Source organism: Salvelinus fontinalis, chromosome 17, assembly GCF_029448725.1.
Source record: "Salvelinus fontinalis isolate EN_2023a chromosome 17, ASM2944872v1, whole genome shotgun sequence".
NCBI classification, from domain to species: domain Eukaryota; kingdom Metazoa; phylum Chordata; class Actinopteri; order Salmoniformes; family Salmonidae; genus Salvelinus; species Salvelinus fontinalis.
The window spans coordinates 16,937,136-16,959,011 of record NC_074681.1 but is presented as its reverse complement, the minus strand read 5'-3'; the positions used below and the strand labels follow the sequence as shown (position 1 = coordinate 16,959,011).

The 21,876-nt window shown below is 44.9% G+C and overlaps 1 protein-coding gene across 2 annotated transcripts in view; it reads left to right on the top strand.

Moving 5' to 3' along the window:
- Positions 1-6,226: 6,226 nt before the first annotated feature.
- The window catches only part of LOC129813848 (uncharacterized), a 25,592-nt gene continuing 9,942 nt past the window's right edge, over positions 6,227-21,876 (top strand). For both annotated transcript variants that reach the window (XM_055866417.1, XM_055866416.1), the window contains exon 1: positions 6,227-20,107. In XM_055866417.1, the coding sequence (XP_055722392.1) occupies positions 6,349-7,839 (1,491 nt within the window). In that variant the 5' untranslated portion in view covers positions 6,227-6,348 and the 3' untranslated portion in view covers positions 7,840-20,107. The remainder of the gene's footprint in view (positions 20,108-21,876) is intronic.

Genomic DNA, 21,876 nt, shown 5'->3' with positions numbered 1-21,876 from the left:
TGGAGAATGGCATAGGTTAACCAGCAAACTGATTAAATGAATGGTTGACTCTATATTCAATTGTGAAGGTGTGTAGAAGCTGGCCTAGCAAAGTAGCCTTGTACCATTACACAACCAATGTGAATATTTCACCTATCACCTATAAAAATAGCGGGGCTATATACAGGGGGTACCGGTACAGAGTCAATGTGCGGGGGCACCGGTGTCGAGGTAATATGTACATGTAGGTAGAGTTATTAAAGTGACTATGCATAGATACTAACAGAGTAGTAGCAGCATTTCAGAGTGGGGTGGGGGGGGGGGGGACAATGCAAATAGTCTGGGTAGCCATTTGATTAGCTGTTCAGGAATCCTATGGCTTGGGGGTAGAAGCTATTTAGGAGCCTCTTGGACCTAGACTTGGTGCTCCGGTACCGCTTGCTGTGCGGTAGCAAAGAGAACAGTCTATGACTAGGGTGGCTGGAGTCTTTGACAATTTTTAGGGCCTTCATCTGACACCGCCTGGTGTAGAGGTCCTGGATGGCAGGAAGCTTGGCCACGGTGATGTACTGGGCCATACGCACTACCCTCTGTAGTGCCTTGCAGTCGGAGGCCGAGCAGTTGTCATACCATGCAACCCGTTAGGGTGCCCTCGATGGTGCAACTGGAAAACCTTTTGAGGATCTGAGGACCCATGCCAAATCTTTTCAGTCTCCTGAGGGGGAATAGGTCTTGTCGTGCCCTCTTCACGACTGTCTTGGTGTGCTTGGACCATGTTAGTCTGTTGGGATGTGGATGCCAAGGAACTTGAAACTCTACTACAGCCCCGTCGATGAGAATGGGGGTGTGCTCGGTCCTCCTTTTTTCTTGTAGTTTACAATCATCTCCTTTGTCTTGATCACGTTAAGGGAGAGGTTGTTGTCCTTGCACCACACGGTCAGGTCTCTGACCTCCTCCCTATAGGCTGTCTCATCGTTGTCGGTGATCAGGCCTACCACTGTTGTGTCATCAGCAAACTTAATGATGCTGTTGGAGTCGTGCCTGGTCGTGGAATCATGCGTGAACAGGGAGTACAGGAGGGGCTGAGCACGCACCCCTGAGGGGACCCCATGTTGAGGATCAACGTGGCGGATGTGTTGTTACCTACCCTTACCACCTGGGGGCGGCCCGTCAGGAAGTCCAGGATCCAGTTGCAGAGGGAGGTGTTTAGTCCCAGGGGCCTTAGCTTACTGATGAGCATTTGAGGGCACTATGGTGTTGAACGCTGAGCTGTCGTCAATGAATAGCATTCTCACATAGGTGTTACTTTTGTCCAAGTGGGAAAGGGTATTGTGGAGTGCAATAGAGATTGCATCATCTGTGGATCTGTTGGTGTGGTATGCAAATTGGAGTTGGTCTAGAGTTTCTGGGATAATGGTGTTAATGTGAGCCATGACCAGCCTTTCAAAGCATTTCATGGCTACAGACGTGATTGCTACGGGTCGATAGTCATTTAGGCAGGTTACCTTAGTGTGCTTGGGCACAGGGACTATGGTGGTCTGCTTGAAATATGTTGGTATTACAGACTCAGACAGGGAGAGGTTGAAAATGTCAGTGGAGACACTTGCGAGTTGGTCAGCGCATGCTCGGAGTACACGTCCTGGTAATCCGTCTGGCCCTGCGGCCCTGGGAATGTTGACCTGTTTGAAAGTCTTACTCACATTGGCTACAGAGAGCGTGATCACACAGTCATCCGGAACAGCTGATGCTCTCATGCATGTTTCAGCATTACCTAGTTATTTAGGTCGTCTGGTAGGCTTGTGTCACTGGGCAGTTCTCGGCTGTGCATCCCTTTTGTAGTGTGTAATAGTTTGCAAGCCCTGCCACATCTGATGAGCGTCGGAGCCGGTGTAGTATGATTCGATCTTAGTCCTGTATGCTTTGCCTGTTTGATGGTTCGTCGGACGGCATAGCGGGATTTCTTATAAGCTTCCAGGTTAGAGTCCCGCTCCTTGAAAGTGGCAGCTCTACCCTTTAGCTCAGTGTGAATGTTGCCTGTAATCCATGGCTTCTGGTTGGGGTATGTAAACTCAGCAAAAAAAGAAACGTCCCTTTTTCAGGACCCTGTCTTTTAAAGATAATTTGTAAAAATCCAAATAACTTTACAGATCTTCATTGTAAATGGTTTAAACACTGTTTCCTATGCTTATTCAATGAACCATGAACAATTAATGAACATGCACCTGTGGAATGGACGTTAAGACACTAACAGTTTACAGACGATAGGAAATTAGGACACTAAAGAGGCCTTTCTACTGACTCTGGAAAAACACCAAAAGAAAGATGCCCAGGTTCCTGCTTATCTGCGTGAACATGCCTTAGGCATGCTGTAAGGAGGCATGAGGACTGCAGATGTGGCCAGTGAAATAAATTGCAATGTTCGTACTGTGTGTGAGACGCCTAAGACAGCGCTACAGGGAGACAGGACGGACAACTGATCGTCCTCGCAGTGGCAGACCACGTGTAACAACACCTGCACAGGATTGGTGCATCCGAACATCACACCTGCGGGACAAGTACAGGATGGCAACAACTGCCTGAGTTACACCAGGAACGCACAATCCCTCCATCAGTGCTCAGACTATCTGCAATAGGCTGAGAGAGACTGGACTGAGGGCTTGTAGGCCTGTTGTAATCCAGGTCCTCACCAGACATCACTGGCAACAACGTCGCCTATGGGCACAAACCTACCATTGCTGGACAAGACAGGACTGGCAAAAAGTGCTCTTCACTGACAAGTCGCGGTTTTGTCTCACCAGGGGTGATGGTCGGATTCGCGTTTATGGTCGAAGGAATGAGCGTTACACCGAGGCCTGTACTCTGGAGAGGGATCGATGTGGAGGGGCTGTCATGGTCTGGGGCTGTGTCACAGTATCATCGGACTGAGCTTGTTGTCATTGCAGGCAATCTCAACACTGTGCGTTACAGGGAAGACATCCTCCTCCCTCATGTGGTACCCTTCCTGCAGGCTCATCCTGACATGACCCTCCAGCATGACATCGGACTGAATTTGCAGATGTGTTGCTGTGCGTTTTGTTGCCAACTTTACTTTGCTAGCTTTGCTTTGCTAGCTGACAACTTTACGTTTATATTTTTAGTTTTTCCATCACAACTTTTTTCCCTCATTCAACTTTTTCACTCCGGACGCTTTATCTGGACATGGTTCGTCAGCACCTTCAACAGCCGAAGCTAAGTAGTAACTTTAACCTGTTAAAGCTGGGGGCGCTGTTGTCACTATTTATGGTAATCGTGTAATTTTTGAAACGGCTTCCTACAAAATTCTTGATCGTACAATATGCTTATTATTATTATTGGATAGAAAACAGTCTATAGTTTCTATAGGAGTTGAAATTTTGTCTCTAAGTGGAACAGAACCCATTCTACAGCAATTTCCCTGACATGGAGTCAGATTTCAGAAATTTGGGCCACTGTTCTGGAGTCAGTTTTAAGGCCAATGTTATTCCTATGAGTATACGGACACTGCTTACGTCTTCCCCTGGATGCCTTTACGTGATGACGATTTGAATGGGGTCGATTGCGCAATCACAGGCACTATAAATTAAAAAACCCTGTAGCCAGGAACTCTTTTCCAGCTGTGTCATGCGCGTGGAGGACACCGACCCGCACTTGTTCCAAGCATTAGTGTTGGGAGTAATCTTTCTCCGGTCAAGTTAAGACTCGTTATAGGAGTTAAAAACATCATAAGGTAGTTAATTTAAAGCGTTTTATAGCAATTTATATCCGTTTAGTGCGATTTTGGGACATTTATTTCTGAGACGCTGTGAATCTCTGGGCACGCTTCCAGTTCATCCCGAACGCAGTTGGCATTTCCACATGGCAAGAGGACAGGTTTCCACCAAAAGACGATTAGACCCAAGAAAGGATCCTTTGCCCAAGATACTGATGGAAGAACAGCTCAAAGTAGGACATTTTTATTATGATAAATCGTGTTTCTGTCGAAAAATGTTAGTGGCTTAGGACGCCATTTCTTTTGACTTAGCTTCGCTTGGCGCAAACTGTATTGAAAAGTAAGGATAATTTAAAAAATGTAATTCCGCGATTGTATTAAGAATTAAATTGTCTATCAATCGCTGTCCACCCTATATTTTTTTGTCACGTTTATGAGTATTTATGTATACGAGTAGATCACTGTCTAATATGGCGCACGGACATTTTCTCACCAGCTGGGCTACATTTCCCATTGTCTAACCATGATTTTGGTGGCTAAATATGCACATTTTCGAACAAACTGTATATGTATGTTGTAATGTGATGTTACAGGGGTGTCATCTGAAGAATTCTGAGAAGGTTAGTGAAAAAAATAATATATTTTGGCGATGTTTACGTTATCGCTCTCTTTGGCTAGAATCAATGCTGGGGTAATGTTTGCACATGTGCTATGCTAATATAACGATTTATTGTGTTTTCGCTGTAAGACACTTAGAAAATCTGAAATATTGTCTGTATTCACAGGATCTGTGTCTTTCGATTAGTGTATGCTGTGTATTTTTACAAAATGTTTGATGATTAGTAGTTAGGTAAACACGTTGCTCATTGTAATTATTCTAGTCCATTTGTGACGGTGGGTGCAATTGTAAACTATGCCATCTACCTGAAATATGCACATTTTTCTAACAAAACCTATCCCATACCATAAATATGTTATCAGACTGTCATCTGATGAGCTTTTTTCTTGGTTAGGGGCTATAAATATCTTAGTTTAGCCGAATTGGTGATAGCTACTGGTGTTGGTGGACAAATAAAAGATGGTGGATTATGCTAATGTGTTTTTAGGTAATAGATTTACATCTTTACATATTGTGTCTTCCCTGTAAAACATTTTAAAAATCGGACATGTTGGCTGGATTCACAAGATCTGTGTCTTTCATTAGCTGTATTGGACTTTAATGTGTGAAAGTTAAATATTTTAAAAAAATATTTTTTTTGAATTTCGCGGCTCTGCCTTTTCAGTGGGGGTGGGGGGGGTGTGCCGCTAGCGGCACCCTAGTCCTAGACAGGTTAACATGATGTCTTCTAACTGCATTCGCTGTACTCATATACAGGAGAATGATCGCCTAACGGCGAGGATAGCTGTGCTGCAAGCCCAGCTTCAGACGCAATCGTTAGGCAAGGGTCATTTCAGTGTAGGAAAGGGTGAAACAGCGTCTGTGCCACCAGTAAGTACAGATAGTAACGTTAGTATAAATCCCCCCGCACTGCCCCCGCAGCCGGACAATTTTCTCATGGCTTCTGGAGGGAAATGCTGTTGGAATGCTCAACCGGTGTCGCTCATTCAGCCGACAGAAACTTTCAACCGGTTTTCCCCATTGAGTAGCGAGTCGGAGTCTGAGGCCGAGTCTTCTCTTGTCTCTACTCCTCCCGTTACGGGGTCTGAGACGCCGAAGGCTCCCACCATTAGCTCTGACAAATTGAAAACCCTAGTCATTGGCAACTACATTACCCGCAGTATTAGACTTAAAACGAATCACCCAGCGATCATACACTGTTTACCAGGGGGCAGGGCTACCGACGTTAAGGCTAATCTGAAGATGGTGCTGGCTAAAGCTAAAACTGGTGAGTGTAGAGAGTATAGAGATATTGTTATCCACGTCGGCACCAACGATGTTAGGATGAAAGAGTCAGAGGTCACCAAGCGCAACATAGCTTCAGCGTGTAAATCAGCTAGAAAGATGTGTCGGCATCGAGTAATTGTCTCTGGCCCTCTCCCAGTTAGGGGGAGTGACGAGCTCTACAGCAGAGTCTCACAACTCAATCGCTGATTGAAAACTGTTTTCTGCCCCTCCCAAAAGATAGAATTTGTAGATAATTGGCCCTCTTTCTGGGACTCACCCACAAACAGGACCAAGCCTGACCTGCTGAGGAGTGACGGACTCCATCCTAGCTGGAGGGGTGCTCTCATCTTATCTACAAACATAGATAGGGCTCTAACTCCACTAGCTCCACAATGAAATAGGGTGCAGGCCAGGCAGCAGGCTGTTAGCCAACCTGCCAGCTTAGTGGAGTCTGCCAATAGCACAGTCAGTGTAGTCAGCTCAGCCATCCCCATTGAGACTGTGTCTGTGCCTCGACCTAGGTTGGGCAAAACTAAACATGGCGGTGTTCGCCTTAGCAATCTCATTAGGATAAAGACCTCCATTCCTGCCATTATTGAAAGAGATCGTGATACCTCACATCTCAAAATAGGGTTACTTAATGTTAGATCCCTCACTTCAAAGGCAGTTATAGTCAATGAACTAATCACTGATCATAATCTTGATGTGATTGGCCTGACTGAAACATGGCTTAAGCCTGATGAATTTACTGTGTTAAATGAGGCCTCACCTCCTGGTTACACTAGTGACCATATCCCCCGTGCATCCCGCAAAGGCGGAGGTGTTGCTAACATTTACGATAGCAAATTTCAATTTACAAAAAAAAAAAAAGATGACTTTTTCGTCTTTTGAGCTTCTAGTCATGAAATCTATGAAGCCTACTCAATCACTTTTTATAGCCACTGTTTATAGGCCTCCTGGGCCATATACAGCGTTCCTCTCTGAGTTCCCTGAATTCCTATCAGACCTTGTAGTCATAGCAGATCATATTCTAATTTTTGGTGATTTTAATATTCATATGGAGAAGTCCACAGACCCACTCCAAAAGTCTTTCGGAGCCATCATCGACTCAGTGGGTTTTGTCCAACATGTCTCTGGACCTACTCACTGCCACAGTCATACTCTGGACTTAGTTTTGTCCCATGGAATAAATGTTGTAGATCTTAATGTTTTTCCTCATAATCCTGGACTGTCGGACCACCAGTTTATTACGTTTGCAATCGCAACAAATAATCTGCTCAGACCCCAACCAAGGATCATCAAAAGTCGTGCTATAAATTCTCAGACAACACAAAAATTCCTTGATGCCCTTCCAGACTCCTTCTGCCTACCCAACGACGTCAGAGGACGAAAATCAGTTAACCACCTAACTGAGGAACTCAATTTAACCTTGCGCAATACCCTAGATGCAGTTGCACCCCTAAAAACGAAAAACATTTGTCATAAGAAACTAGCTCCCTGGTATACAGAAAATACCCGAGCTTTGAAGCAAGCTTCCAGAAAATTGGAACGGAAATGGCGCCACACCAAACTGGAAGTCTTCCGACTAGCTTGGAAAGACAGTACCGTGCAGTACCGAAGAGCCCTCACTGAAAGAGCCCTCACTGCTGCTCGATCATCCTACTTTTCCAACTTAATTGAGGAAAATAAGAACAATCCAAAATTTCTTTTTGATACTGTTGCAAAGCTAACTAAAAAGCAGCATTCCCCAAGAGAGGATGGCTTTCACTTCAGCAGTAATAAATTCATGAACTTCTTTGAGGAAAAGATCATGATCATTAGAAAGCAAAATATGGACTCCTCTTTAAATCTGCGTATTCCTCCAAAGCTCAATTGTCCTGAGTCTGCACAACTCTGCCAGGACCTAGGATCAAGGGAGACACTCAAGTGTTTTAGTACTATATCTCTTGACACAATGATGAAAATAATCATGGCCTCTAAACCTTCTAGCTGCATACTGGATCCTATTCCTACTAAACTACTGAAAGAGCTGATTCCTGTGCTTGGCCCTCATATGTTGAACATAATAAACGGCTCTCTATCCACCGGATGTGTACCAAACTCACTAAAAGTGGCAGTAATAAAGCCTCTCTTAAAAAAGCCAAACCTTGACCCGGAAAATATAAAGAACTATCGGCCTATATCGAATCTTCCATTCCTCTCAAAAATTTTAGAAAAAGCTGTTGCGCAGCACTCACTGCCTTCCTGAAGACAAACAATGTATACGAAATGCTTCAGTCTGGTTTTAGACCCCATCATAGCACTGAGACTGCACTTGTGAAGGTGGTAAATTACCTTTTAATGGCGTCAGACCGAGGCTCTGCATCTGTCCTCGTGCTACTAGACCTTAGTGCTGCCTTTGACACCATCGATCACCACATTCTTTTGGAGAGACTGGAAACCCAAATTGGTCTACACGGACAAGTTCTGGCCTGGTTTAGATCTTACCTGTCGGAAAGATATCAGTTTGTCTCTGTGAATGGTTTGTCCTCTGACAAATCAACTGTACATTTCGGTGTTCCTCAAGGTTCCATTTTAGGACCACTATTGTTTTCACTATATATTTTACCTCTTGGGGATGTTATTCGAAAACATAATGTTAACTTTCACTGCTATGCGGATGACACACAGCTGTACATTTCAATGAAACATGGTGAAGCCTCAAAATTGCCCTCGCTAGAAGCCTGTGTTTCAGACATAAGGAAGTGGATGGCTGAAAACTTTCTACTTTTAAACTCGGACAAAACAGAGATGCTTGTTCTAGGTCCCAAGAAACAAAGAGATCTTCTGTTAAAGCTGACAATTAATCTTGATGGTTGTAAAGTCGTCTCAAATAAAGCTGTGAAGGACCTCGGCGTTACTCTGGACCCTGATCTCTCTTTTGACGAACATATCAAGACTGTTTCAAGGACAGCTTTTTTCCATCTACGTAACATTGCAAAAATCAGAAATGTTCTGTTCAAAAATGATGCAGAAAAATTAATCCATGCATTTGTTACTTCTAGGTTAGACTACTGCAATGCTCTACTTTCCGGCTACCCGGATAAAGCACTAAATAAACTTCAGTTAGTGCTAAATACGGCTGCTAGAATCCTGACTAGAACCAAGAAATTTGATCATATTACTCCAGTGCTAGCCTCCCTACACTGGCTTCCTGTTAAGGCAAGGGCTGATTTTAAGGTTTTACCGTTAACCTATAAAGCGTTACATGTACTTGCTCCTACCTATCTTTCCGAGTTGGTCCTGCCGTACATACCTACACGTACGCTACGGTCACAAGACGCAGGCCTCCTAATTGTCCCTAGAATTTCTAAGCAAACAGCGGGAGGCAGGGCTTTCTCCTATAGATCTCCATTTTTATGGAATAGTCTGCCTACCCATGTGAGAGACGCAGACTCGGTCTCAACCTTTAAGTCTTTACTGAAGACTTATCTCTTCAGTAGGTCATATGATTGAGTGTAGTCTGGCCCAGGAGTGTGAAGGTGAACGGAAAGGCTCTGGAGCAACGAACCGCCCTTGCTGTCTCTGCCTGGCCGGTTCCCCTCTCTCCACTGGGATTCTCTGCCCCTAACCCTATTACAGGGGCTGAGTCACTGGCTTACTGGTGCTCTTTCATGCTGTACCTAGGAGGGGTGCGTCACTTGAGTGGGTTGAGTTACTGACGTGATCTTCCTGTGTGGGTTGGCGCCCCCCCCTGGTTTGTGCTGTGGTGGAGATCTTTGTGGGCTATACTCGGCCTTGTCTCAGGATTGTAAGTTGGTGGTTGAAGATATCCCTCTAGTGGTGTGGGGGCTGTGCTTTGGCAGAGTGGGTGGGGTTATATCCTTCCTGTTTGGCCCTGTCCGGGGGTATCATCGGATGGGGCCACAGTGTCTCCTGACCCCTCCTGTCTCAGCCTCCAGTATTTATGCTGCAGTAGTTTATGTGTCGGGGGGCTAGGGTCAGTTGGTTATACCTGGAGTACTTCTCCTATCTTATCCAGTGTCCTGTGTGAATTTAAGTATGCTCTCTCTAATTCTCTCGTTCTCTCTTTCTTTCTCTCTCTCGGAGAACCTGAGCCCTAGGACCATACGTCACGGCAAACCGGGCATGATGACTCCTTGCTTTCCCCAGTCCACCTGGCCTTGCTGCTGTTCCAGTTTCAACTGTTCTGCCTGCTGTTATGGAACCCCTACCTGTCCCAGACCTGCTGTTTTCAATTCTTAATGATCGGCTATGAAAAGCCAACTGACATTTATTCCTGATTATTATTTGACCATGCTTGTCATTTATGAACATTTTGGCCTTTCTAGGGAGTTTTTCCTAGCCACCGTGCTTCTACACCTGCATTGCTTGCTGTTTGGGGTTTTAGGCTGGGTGTCTGTACAGCACTTCGAGATATTAGCTGATGTACGAAGGGCTATATAAAATAAACTTGATTTGAATGACAATGCCACCAGCCGTACTGCTCGTTCTGTGCGTGATTTCCTGCAAGACGGGAATGTCAGTGTTCTACTATGGCCAGCGAAGAGCCCGGATCTCAATCTCATTGAGCACATCTGGGACCTATTGGATCGGAGGGTGAGGGCTAGGGCCATTCCCCCCAGAAATGGCTGGGAATTTGCAGGTGCCTTGGTGGAAGAGTGGGGTAACATCTCACAGCAAGAACTGGCAAATCTGGTGCAGTCCATGAGGAGGAGATGCACTGCAGTACTTAATGCAGCTGGTGGCCACACCAGATACTGATACTGTTACTTTTAATTTTGACATAACATTTGAGGACATAACTTTTTTGCTGAGTTTACGTACAGGCACTGTGGTGATGTTGTCCGCGATGCACTTATTGATAAAGCCCAGTGACTGATGTGGTGTACTCCTCAATGTGATCGGAAGAATCCCAGAACATATTCCAGTCTGTTCTTGTAAAACAGTCCTGTAGTTCAGCATCTGCTTCATCTGACCACTTTTTTATAGACCGAGTCACTGGTGCTTTCTGCTTTAATTTTAGCTTGTAAGCAGGAATCAGGAGGATAGAATTATGGTCAGATTTGCCAAATGGAGGGAGAGGGAGAGCTTTGTACGTGTCTCTGTGTGTGGAGTAAAGGTGGTCCAGAATTTTTTCCCCCTCTGTTTGCACATTTAACATACTGATTGAAATTAGGTAAAACTGATTTGTTTCCCTGCGTTAACGTCGCCGCCACTAGGAGCGCCGCCTCTGGATGAGTGTTTTCCTGTTTGTTTATGGCAGTATACAGCTCATTGAGCACGGCTTTAGTGCCAACATCGGTCTGTGGTGGTTTGTAGACGGCTACGAAAAATACAGATAAACTCTCTAGGTAGATAGAGTATCTCATTATAAGCTGTAGACCACACTACCTCAGGCGAGCAAAACCTTGAGACTTCCTTAGATATCGTGCACCAGCTGTTGTTCATATATATGCATAGGCCCTCGCTCCGTGTCTTACCAGAGGCTGCTGTTCTGTCCTGCCGATGGAGTGTATAACCCGCCAGCTGTATGTTCTTAACTTCGTCGTTCAGCCACGACTCGGTGAAACATAAGATATTACAGTTTTTAATGTCCCGTTTGGAGGATATACGTGCTTTCAGCTCTTCCTATTTATTTTCCAGCGATTGAACATTAGCTAGCAGGATGGAAGGCAAGGGCAGATTAGCCATTCGTCGCCTGATCCTCACAAGGCACCTGGATCTTTTTCCACAAAATCTCTGTTTCCTTCTCCAACGAATCAATGGGATCTGGCCCTGGTCGGGTGTCTGTATCACATCTCTCCCGTCTGACTCATTGAAGATGAACTCTTTGTCCAGTTTGAGGTGAGCAATCGCAGTTCTGATGTCCAGATGCTCTTTTCGGTCATAAGAGACGGTAGAAGCAACATTATGTACAAAACAAGTTACGAACAACGCAAGAAAACAAACAAAATATCATGGTTGGTTAAGAGCCGATAAGACGGCAACCTTCCCCTCCGGCGCCATCACTACCAAGCCCAAACTGAGGGAGGACCCAGTTGACTATTGGATCAGGCTCAACAAAGTAGCAGATTTAGCTGATGACGGTTTACGCAGACAGGGTGGGAGGATGGAAAACTTAGGTCAGCAAGTGGCCCACGTTTGTGAAACATTCCCCTGATCCTGAGCTCTCCTGCAGGTTCAGCTACAAAGTACTTCATAAGTGGAGCTCCAGAGATGTTCAGGTGAGGATAGACGTGTACCAGAGGGAACAGAGAGCCTTAATGAAACAAAGCAGTGTTACACAACTGAAGAGTCATGCCACTGCTCTGCACGACATTGTCCGTGTCACACAACCAAGTTAACAATGAAAAATGTAATGCCTCACACTCCTCTTTTGCTCCTGTTACTACTCAAAGTCAACAGTATCACGTTCCACATACTTCCGTAACTCCTGCCTTGGTTCAACATGCACAGCAGCATTCAGATGAGAGGATGATGGGGAAAGCGCAGCGACAAAACAGTGGTTCCCGTGAACACAACCCCCCCTGCACACAACCCAAGGCCTGCAGGGTATGTGATGATACTAGGCACTCAAAACAGTCTCATTGCATGGGAGAGCATCTGTGCTTCCTCTGTTTCACTCCTGGTCACACGAGACATGCATGCCCTAGGCTTTTGTCACAGTCCAGTCTGGCTGAGGGAAATTAGCCGACCTGTATTTTGAGGGAGGCAATACAGGTCAAGGTGAAGATACTCCCAATGCCGAAGCTATATACATGTCAGCCAAAGACTCTAGTGACATGACTGGAGATGTTTTGTACCAGTGCACACTTGTGATAGGAAGAAGCGACATCCTTTTCTACACGCATGTGATTGCTGGTAACAAAGTGACTAGGCGCTATGCTTGACAGTGGCTCAATGGCGTGCACAATGAGTGAGATGGCAGAGCTGAAGTTGATAGAAGCTGGGGTAGTTGATGTGAAAAAACTGTTAAACTCAGATGCCATGCTTGTTGGCTGTGGAGGAGGCCTAAGTCTGCATTCAACAGAAACATGGAAGTCTATGGATGCAACTTTGATTAATACTGGGAACCAACGTGATCAAGCACATCCTTAGTGAATCAAAACAATGTGACAATTATTAGAAAGCAGTCTCGGCCCCTTGCATCACAGATGACATGGAATCTGAACAGTTTCTCGCCATGTTCACTGGAATGAACCGCTGGAGAGGTGACGACATCCCTGACAAGATAGGAACACTGAGATGTAACTCAGCATTTGCCTTGACCCTGGTCACGAGTATCTGGTTTGGGGTAAGCTACCGAAAACCACTGTTGTGTCTCTTGGCAGTGCGGGCGGTGATGACAGAACCTACTACGCCTCACTCAGCACCTTAGGAATCATGGTGGAAAGGATTGTTATGCCTCTGTGGGGAGGCAGATGGGTCCCACTAAAGCTGATCAACACGTCTGGCCGTCCTGTGTGTCTGAAGCGCAATGTGAAGCTTGCAGACATCTTCCCATGTGTAGCAATGGAGGATATACAAGACGCCGAACCAGAACTGAGTGTAGTCCACCTGGTCAACTGTCCTCAAGCCACGTCTGAGGCCGATGTGACGGGCCACATGAGAGCGACACGCTCCATGGAAGAGAAGCTGAGACTGCAGGAGTGGAGTGCTTTGGACCTCAGCTCCTGGGATGTGTCGGAGAAGTGCAAGAGTCAGCTGGCTGACCTAGTAGTGCGCTATGAGAATATCTTCTCACGTCACCATCTTGATGGTGGAGAAGCTAAAGGATTTGTTCACAGATCACAATTTCCATTTCGAAGAGTGCCTCCAAGTCAATACCAGAAGTTGCGCCAGGTCTTGAGCGAGATGGAGGAAAAAGAGCTCATCTGGAAATCGACAAGTGAGTACGCATCTCCCCTGGTGCTAGTCTGGAAGAAAAATTGAGACCTTTGAACAAGAGGACCCTGGAGGATGCACATCCTCTCCCGCACCAGGTGGACTCCTTGGCTGCGCTCAGCGGCAATGCTCTATTCAGCACAATGGATCTCACCTCTGGGTTCTATTACATGCCACTGCACGAAGATGACAGGAAGTATTCCGACTTCACAAGGGGGCTCTTTGAATACAACCGTCTACCTCAGGGTCTGTAACAGCCCTTGAAGCTTCATGCGCATGATGACCAGTATCTTCAGAGATCAGAACTTCATGAGTTTTCTGTGTTACTTGGATGATCTGTTGGTCTTTGGCCCAGATGAGAAGAAAGCCTTTGAATGCTTGGAGATGGTCTTCAGCAGGCTTCGTGGTCACAACATGAAGTTGGCCCCAGAGAAGTGCTTCTTTCTCAGGAAGTCTGTCAAGTTCCTTGTTCACATAATTTATGAAAATGGTGTTGCAGCGTCGAAAGTTGAGCGTTGCAGACTGGACACCCGAACATGAGCAGGCCTTCGAAAAGTTGAAGAAATCTCTAGTAGACACGTGGTGTTGGCACATCCTGACTTCTCCCATCCGTTCATGTTGTCAACAGATGCGTCCCTGGATGACATAGGTGCTGTCCTGTCACAGTTGCAAGACGGAGAAACGTGTGCCAGACCCATTGCATTTGCTAGCAAGTCTCAGTCTCAGAAGAACTACCCAGCTCATCGGTTAGAGTTCCTGGCAATGAAGTGGTCGATCTGCGACAAGTTCAGTCACTGTTTGAAAGGTTGTGTCTTTACTGTTTGGACTGACAACAATCCACTTACTCGCATTATGACCAAGCTGAGGCTGGACTGTTGCGAGCAGCGCTGATTGGCCAAGTTAGCCAGTTATGATTTTGACATCAAGTATGTTCCTGGTCCTCAGAATATGGTTGCTGAAGCTGAGTCGAGTGCCCTTTTTCAAAGGTGTTGGCAATAGACTGCTTCGTGAGCCCCACGAAAAACTCCTTAGTGACGTTCAAGCAGTGTCAAACTCTTCAGTCCAAGATGTCTTCAGGTGGTCAAGTGATCTCAAAGGCATTCCCAAATGTGTAAGCTAACAGAGAACTTCCACTTCTGTTTACATGTGTTCTTAGTCCTTGGCAGTGGAGTAGGTGTCAGTCACATGACAACTAGGAAACAGGAGCTAGAGCATGTGCTGTGGAAATGGTGCATAATTTACCTCAACTGATACCTATTGGTCAAGACACCTTACCTGCCTACTCTGAGAAGGAGCTCCGTGATGAGCAACTCAACGATGGGACCCTTTCTCGTGTTCTATTCTATGTGGAGAGAAAACGCAGGCCTTCTAGAAGGGAAAGAGCAAGAGAAACAGTTAGTCATCAGATACTTGAAGAGCTTGGAGAAGCTTGTTGTCAGTAATGACATACTGTACAGAGTCTCACAAGATCAGATATCAAAGACAAAGCAGTTCTAGTACGTAGTTCCTGAGTCTCTCAAAGCAGAAGTCCTGAAGGGTGTTCATGATCACGCGGGTCATCAGGGTCAGTTCAGAAGCCTCGGTTTAGCTAGACAGAGATTCTTCTTGCTGCACCTTGACAGAGATGTTAGGGATTACCAACGTTGCATCGTCAGCAAGACAGTTGATCCTGAGGGCAGGGCTCCACTGGAAAGTAATACGTTGACTAGGCCGCTACAACTGGTTTGTATCGATTTCTGGTCTGCTGAAGATTCAAGCAACAAGTCCATTAACTTGTTAACTAGTGTTAACAGATCACTTTAAAAGAATGGCTCAAGCGTTTCCCTGCAGAGATCAATCAGCTAAGCAGGGTGCAAGAATCCTGTGGGACCGATACTTCTGTGTGTATGGATTTCCTGAGAGAATTCACAGTGACCAAGGAGCAAGTTTCAAGAGTCAGTTGATCAGCGAGTTACTCAGAGTTTCTAGTGTGAGGAAGTTGCACATGACACCGTATCACCCAATGGGAAATGGCAGCGTGGAACGTTTCAATCGGACGCTTGGCAACATGATCCGAGCTCTAGCACCGAACACTAAGTAAGACCGGCCAAGACACCTGCAGACATTGACGTTCATATATAATTATACCACTCATGAGACGACAGGGTTCGCCCCCTTCTACCTGATGTATGGAAGGATCCCTCGTCTGCCAGTAGACGTGCTTTCAGAAACACTTTGAATGATCCAGCTTTTACCAGTTATGACAAGTATGTGTGTCGCTCTCCAAGGATCTGAAGGATGCTATGGTGATAACACAGAAACAAAAGAACAGAACCCACAAACTTGAGATTTACAACAGTGGCCCACCATAGACGTCGGCAATCGAGTACTTTTGGCAAACAAGAAAGAAAGCAGTAAGAGGAAAGTGGCAGACCGATGGGAATCGACAATATACACTGTGGCGGACAATCTAGGCACTCACAGATACATAATATGTAATGAAGTCACTGGACAGGAAAGATTTGTCCATCGGAACCTGATCATGTTGGTCAACTTCCTCCCAGTGGACGAGGAAAGTGCTGGGTCTGGCCCAACCTCATCCATGTCTGTTTACCTGATTCCAAGTTCCGGTGCTCACAATGTGATGATGGATTCAGTATCAGATATAAGACACGGTAAAAATTCATTATCTGGATTGAAGCAGGATGTGTCTGTACAAGGTGTCAAGCAGGGAGAACCAGATCATGGATAGGAAAGAGGAGAGTACATGCCTGAGGGGGAGAGAATACCTACCTGCTGAAGAGAGAGTGGATTCCATTTCTGAAAGAGAGAGAGAGAGGACTCCTTACCTGATCCGGAGCTTGTGGACTCTATAGGAAGAACTCGAAATTGGATAACACAGCTACGAAGTAGAAGAGATGAGCATGAGGAATCTCCAGGTGTGACCTCAGAACCCCTGGTCTCTCAAGACTCAGAGATTCAGAAGAGATCCAGTGAGCAATCACTCTCTTCTGTCGCCATTGGACAGTCTGAACAGCCTAGGGACTCGCAGTTCACTGACACACTAGCGACTTACACTCACACTGAGAATCCTAGTGCAGTTATGCAAATCAGGACCCATGTTGGTCGAATCATCAGACATGTCAACAGATTGATCTACTCTATGTCTAGACAAGATATTCTAAGTGACACTAAGCTTAATATTCAAGCAGTTTGCAAGTCATTGATCCAAGCCTTCAGAGATTAACCAAAACTAGAGTTGTAATTTACACATAATCATTCAATGAAGATCCCAATTTCTATTATTTTACATGGGCATTGTATTTTATTGGTGAGGTCCAGTAGTACACAGTAGGTTGTGTGGGGTGTAGAAAGGCATCCTACAGCCAGTAGTTGGTTTGAGAGTTTGGCCAATTCTCATTCCACTTCATCCTTTTGGGATACTTAAAATCTTGTAAATGGACCTTATATGTTGTGTAATTTGATGTATGTGTGTGCTAAAGTTTGGTGGTTGCTGCTTAAGTTCTGCCAAAATTCAGTGGGGGTGGGTGTAATTGGGTTGAAATGGACATCCTTAGCGACCTGATGATCATTAGCGAGTTGGGTATTACTAACACATGTCCAGAGTGCATAAGAGGAGATTACCGGGACTCAACGATCATGTAGAATTTTACTGCGGTCATGACTCATGACTACTAGTGTGGTGGTAATATCCCAGGGCAAACTCTTCTACCACACTTGTCACCGCAGGTATGCCAACTGCATACCGGACTGGCTGAACTTTAGAGCGCTCATCACTGCCGACTGACTCCATTTAGAGATCAAGGTTCTCAAGAGAGCATGCAAACCTACTACTACTACTACTCTTGCATGCAAATTTCACGCCATTGACGAGTGTCTCTCCGTGTGACTTTGGCTTAAGGAATAATTGTTCACTTCGCTAATTGAAACTCCAAACCCCAGCATGGTCTGCTTTGTCTGTTTCGCAAGTGTTCCCAGAAGTCTTGCGATGTCGCGACTTTGGGTTTAGAAACTCTGTGCATACGCATTGTTTTAGTGACATTGTCAACTAACCCATCTATCCAGGTGACCATGAGTTGAGTAGGGTCTATCTGCAGACAGCGTACTATATGCCGTGCCCATTACATGCTGCGCCCACTACGCATCACTTACAAAAAAAGATTGCCGTTTTGAAACTCCAGTAAAAGTGCAGTAACCGCAGTCGACTGTGGTATTTTGGATGCAGTAATTGCAGAATAACTGCAGTTGAACTGCAGTTATAATACAGTCTTAACTGCAGTTATGTTGCAAAATTACAGCAGTAAAAAAACAGTGTTATTTTGGACGCAGTATTTGCTGCATACTGCAGTTTTACTGCAGTCTGCCTGCAATTGTTTTTCATAAGGGGCCCACAGCCAGAGGACACCGACACAAACTGTCCTAAGTCCCGCCAGCCGAGCACTGCTTTCTCGCAGTTATATTAACGGTATGGTGAGGGTAATCACTACCCGGTAGTGCCACGTGAGAGTTGGGTTGACTATACTAGCTTCCCTTAACATAATATTAATAGCACTGCGGAAGAGAAGTGCTCGGCAGGCGGGGCGGTCGAAGGACAATGTTTACCGGTATCCCCTAGCCTAGCTAACTAGCAGCCGCCTCCTATGGTGGGGGTTTTCGGCTACGTGAACAATTGTGCTTGCCTTTTCCCTTAAAAGACCTTAGCTTGGAAAACAGCGGCAATATTACAGTTTGTCTATTTTCAGATACCGTAGCCTCAAAATAGTCTGAATTATTCAAAGATAACTCCAGAAATCTGTCATTAATTTTGACATTTTGCAGAGGAGATGTAGTTGCTCAATTATACATCTAACTAATATGTTTGGTGCAGTATTTCTCTATGAAAAAATTTGCATGAAAGTGAGTTGTCTCTCGTTGAATAACAAACTTTATTGAAGAATCCCTACTGTTGACCAATCATCGACGAAGGGGCGTAGACTTCAGCTACCTACTTTGGCTTGCCTCCCAATAAATGTGTGCCGAACAGCCCAAAAAAACCTTACCTATCTCTAAAATGAAGTTCTTCACAAAATGATTTCATAACATATGCAAGAACTTTCGAACCGTTTCTGCTGGAAATCATACGGATGCCTTAAGGCGGAGTTAATACAAGTCTTGGCTACCGGGTGGAGTAGTGACGAGAAAATGGCGGAGTGAGTGGGTTGTGAGTTGCTAGGTATGTTATTGATCTAGGGTCGGGAAGCATGGAGAGGCCAGAGATAGCCAGACTTGTAATTTGGGCCAGGGAACGGAATTTGGGTTCTGGAAAAAAAGCCATCACTGTGTGCTCTGGAAGCAATACAGCGGATGAAGGCACGTTAAGAGTGTGGTGAATGGATGTGGTTATGGACAGCAAGGAAGAAGGAGAAGAGCTGACTTCAGAGGGAAGATGTGTTGAGGAAGAATGGTGCCAAGTACAAACCATATTCTGCTGTCTCTGATGGCTCAGAAAGTGAACCTGACAATAGTGAGGATGAATTACCTGTGGTGGCAGGTGTGGTCGAAGACCTCAGAATCCGAGCCTTGCCCTGATGGTCATGCAAAGGATGATTTGGGCCTAGTGGGAGTGACATTTTTGGAGAAAGTGGATCACTGCCTGGCTGATCCATATGTGCTCTCAGGCTGGATAAAAACGAAGTTGGGTACTGTTCAAGGTAGCTTGAAGAGGACTTCCATTTAGAGGGAATGGGTGCTTTGTGTCACGCGATTAGGGACAAGACCTGTGACTTGTTCTCCGGAGCAGGGAGCCTTTGAAAGTAGTGATTACTAGAGTGGCGTTAAGTATTGAGGTGGAGCAACTGAAATGTAAAATTCTCTTGTCCTTGATGCCCGCTATTTAGAGAGATGCAAACCTGGTGGCGAGCGTTGTGAAACTGAGAAGACATCGTCTGTCTGTTAAAACGGCCAGCTCATCTCCTTTCCAAGACCCCAACTTTCTTTTGGATTTCCTATTGTAATAAGGTCACGCCAATCATCATAATTTTATTAGCCAATAAGGAGCCTTCTTTCCCAGGACTTAGGGTAATACCCGACCAGGCAGGGCCTCAGGCAGTGTATAGTTTCCATTAAGATGATGAACCTGTTTTTCCTCCTGCTTATTTTACCTCCCTTAGAAGAAATTGCCTTTCTTGCTGATGTTATTGTGCGTGCAGCTAAATGTAAGTGCCAAAATCCTGATGTCTTGTTGTTTGGAGCTAAATAGTGTCTGTTGTAAATATGTACTATTTGTGTTAAAATTGCTAGCTTGCTTACTCCTGCTAGCGTTAGCACTAGCATTGTCATCCAGAATGCATTACTATTTAGCATGCTTATTAGTGATTAGCATGTGTTAGCATTTGTCTGTGGTGTTAGGCTATTTTCGGCTGTAGATCGTTCATGCTTGTTATGTTTTAAAATGTGTAGATATTTCTACATTGCTCTATTGTTCCTTGTGCATCTGGCGTGTTTTTGGGTCCACATAGCCTGTTTAGTTGTTGACATGCAAATAGTCATATATTTTCCCATGCTGTGCCATAGCCTAAGTTCTCCTCTTTTCTTTACAGAACCAATACACCATGACAGCGCAATACACAAGGGGTGGAACAGTGGCAAAGGTACCCACAGGACAAACAGAATAATATTAGTCTGAGGAGAGATTAAATAGCATTTATACAACAAAAATAATTCTAAACACACCTTTAGTTTACAAAGTTAAACAGATGTATTTTTTCTTCATAATAAGCAGGAGTAATATTCTTAGATCAGAATGACAGCAGACTGTACTTCTATCCATGTCACTAAAGACTAACAGAAACAAAAGACACATTTAACTAGAATGGCTTATCTTTTCTCCCCCAACCCACCAAGTGGTAACATGTAGATATACACATTTACTTTCAAAGCATGCACACGAAACACACCATAGTAGCAATAAAAACAAAATATAAACTGAGGTACACTTGCGACATGTACTGAGAGTAATAGTGCTTGTACTGGCAACCACACAGAAGAGTTATTGCAGCATATATATCAATGGGTTTGTTTTTTTGCATAGGCTAGTCAGTTACAGTACATTACAGAGGCGCATGGAGCAGAAAAGAGGGGAACAACTTAGGGTGAAAGGAGGCCTTTGGTGTATTGAGCAAGGTAAATGAAACTGACAACTGAGTGCAAAGTGCAAAACAGTTACTTTAAACAAATATTTACAAAGTAGGTACTATTCGGCCAAGTTGAAATAAGGCAGCTGTTTCATGTATCGTAGCATTTTTCAACACATCCACAAAAACATCCCCCACATATAAAACATCTTGGTGAAAAGGACAGTTCATAATTTCTGTATGAGAGCATTTCACATTTTAAAGGCCATTTCATAATTTCCTTATGATAACATTCAACAGTTCAATGGCAATAACCACATTTTACAAAACTTAAATACAAAAAGCTTAAATTCATATTTAAAAAAACAGCTTACCAAAATTCAAAGCTTTCTCTTGTTTTACTCTCAGAGAGAGAGTGGTGTTGTATGTGTGTGTGGATCTGCATTAAATCCTTGAACTTTAACTACTGCTTCCTCGTGTTCTGAACGGACACCTTGTGGTGGTTGCTACCGGCCTAAAATCCAGCACCTATGTTTTTTTTATCCTTCTTTTTTATTGGCCTTTCGAATTCATTAACAACCTATATTTTACACGGTCCTTCGAGCCAGATCTAGTAATTGTTACAGCCCAAGGATGCCAGTTAACAGAGAAGATTCTCCACAAGATGTGATCCGTCTGCGCCGACCAGCTCACCTGCAACAATATCTCGACAATTACAGTGATGGCATCGAGTCAAGGCACAGACTACCACACAGATCCACATACCACTCCTATGAGGGAGAGCAGCTAGAGAGTTTTCTTGAGCACTTGAGATGGGAAATACGGCAATCAAAGTGGTCTTCTTCCCCATCAACAACTCATCACCGGTCCAATGCATCACCCAGGTTGATCAGCAGAATAGAGGACAGGGCCTCAGCCTTTTCATTGGTTGCTAATTCACCGGGTTCCCACCTCAGGCTAACCTTGGCCAGATATCGCCAAGATCAGCGTCAAACCTCGACCAGAGATCCTCAGGATCAGTCAGACCTTAACCAGAGATCACCAGGATCAGCGTCGATCTGAGCGTGGATCGCCAGTGACAACCGGAAAGGTCTCACTGTGTTTATACAGCCAGTGTGACAAGATTGATGAGCTCATTGAATCAGTCCGGAAGATGGTAGGTTCCTACAGACCACGCGACCACCGTCACCAGCACTTACCTGATGGACACTGCCAGTTGTCACCTGACCGTCTCAGCCAGGCCTTCAACAGTTCTCTCCTCTTACAACTGAAAGACGTCTTAGAGG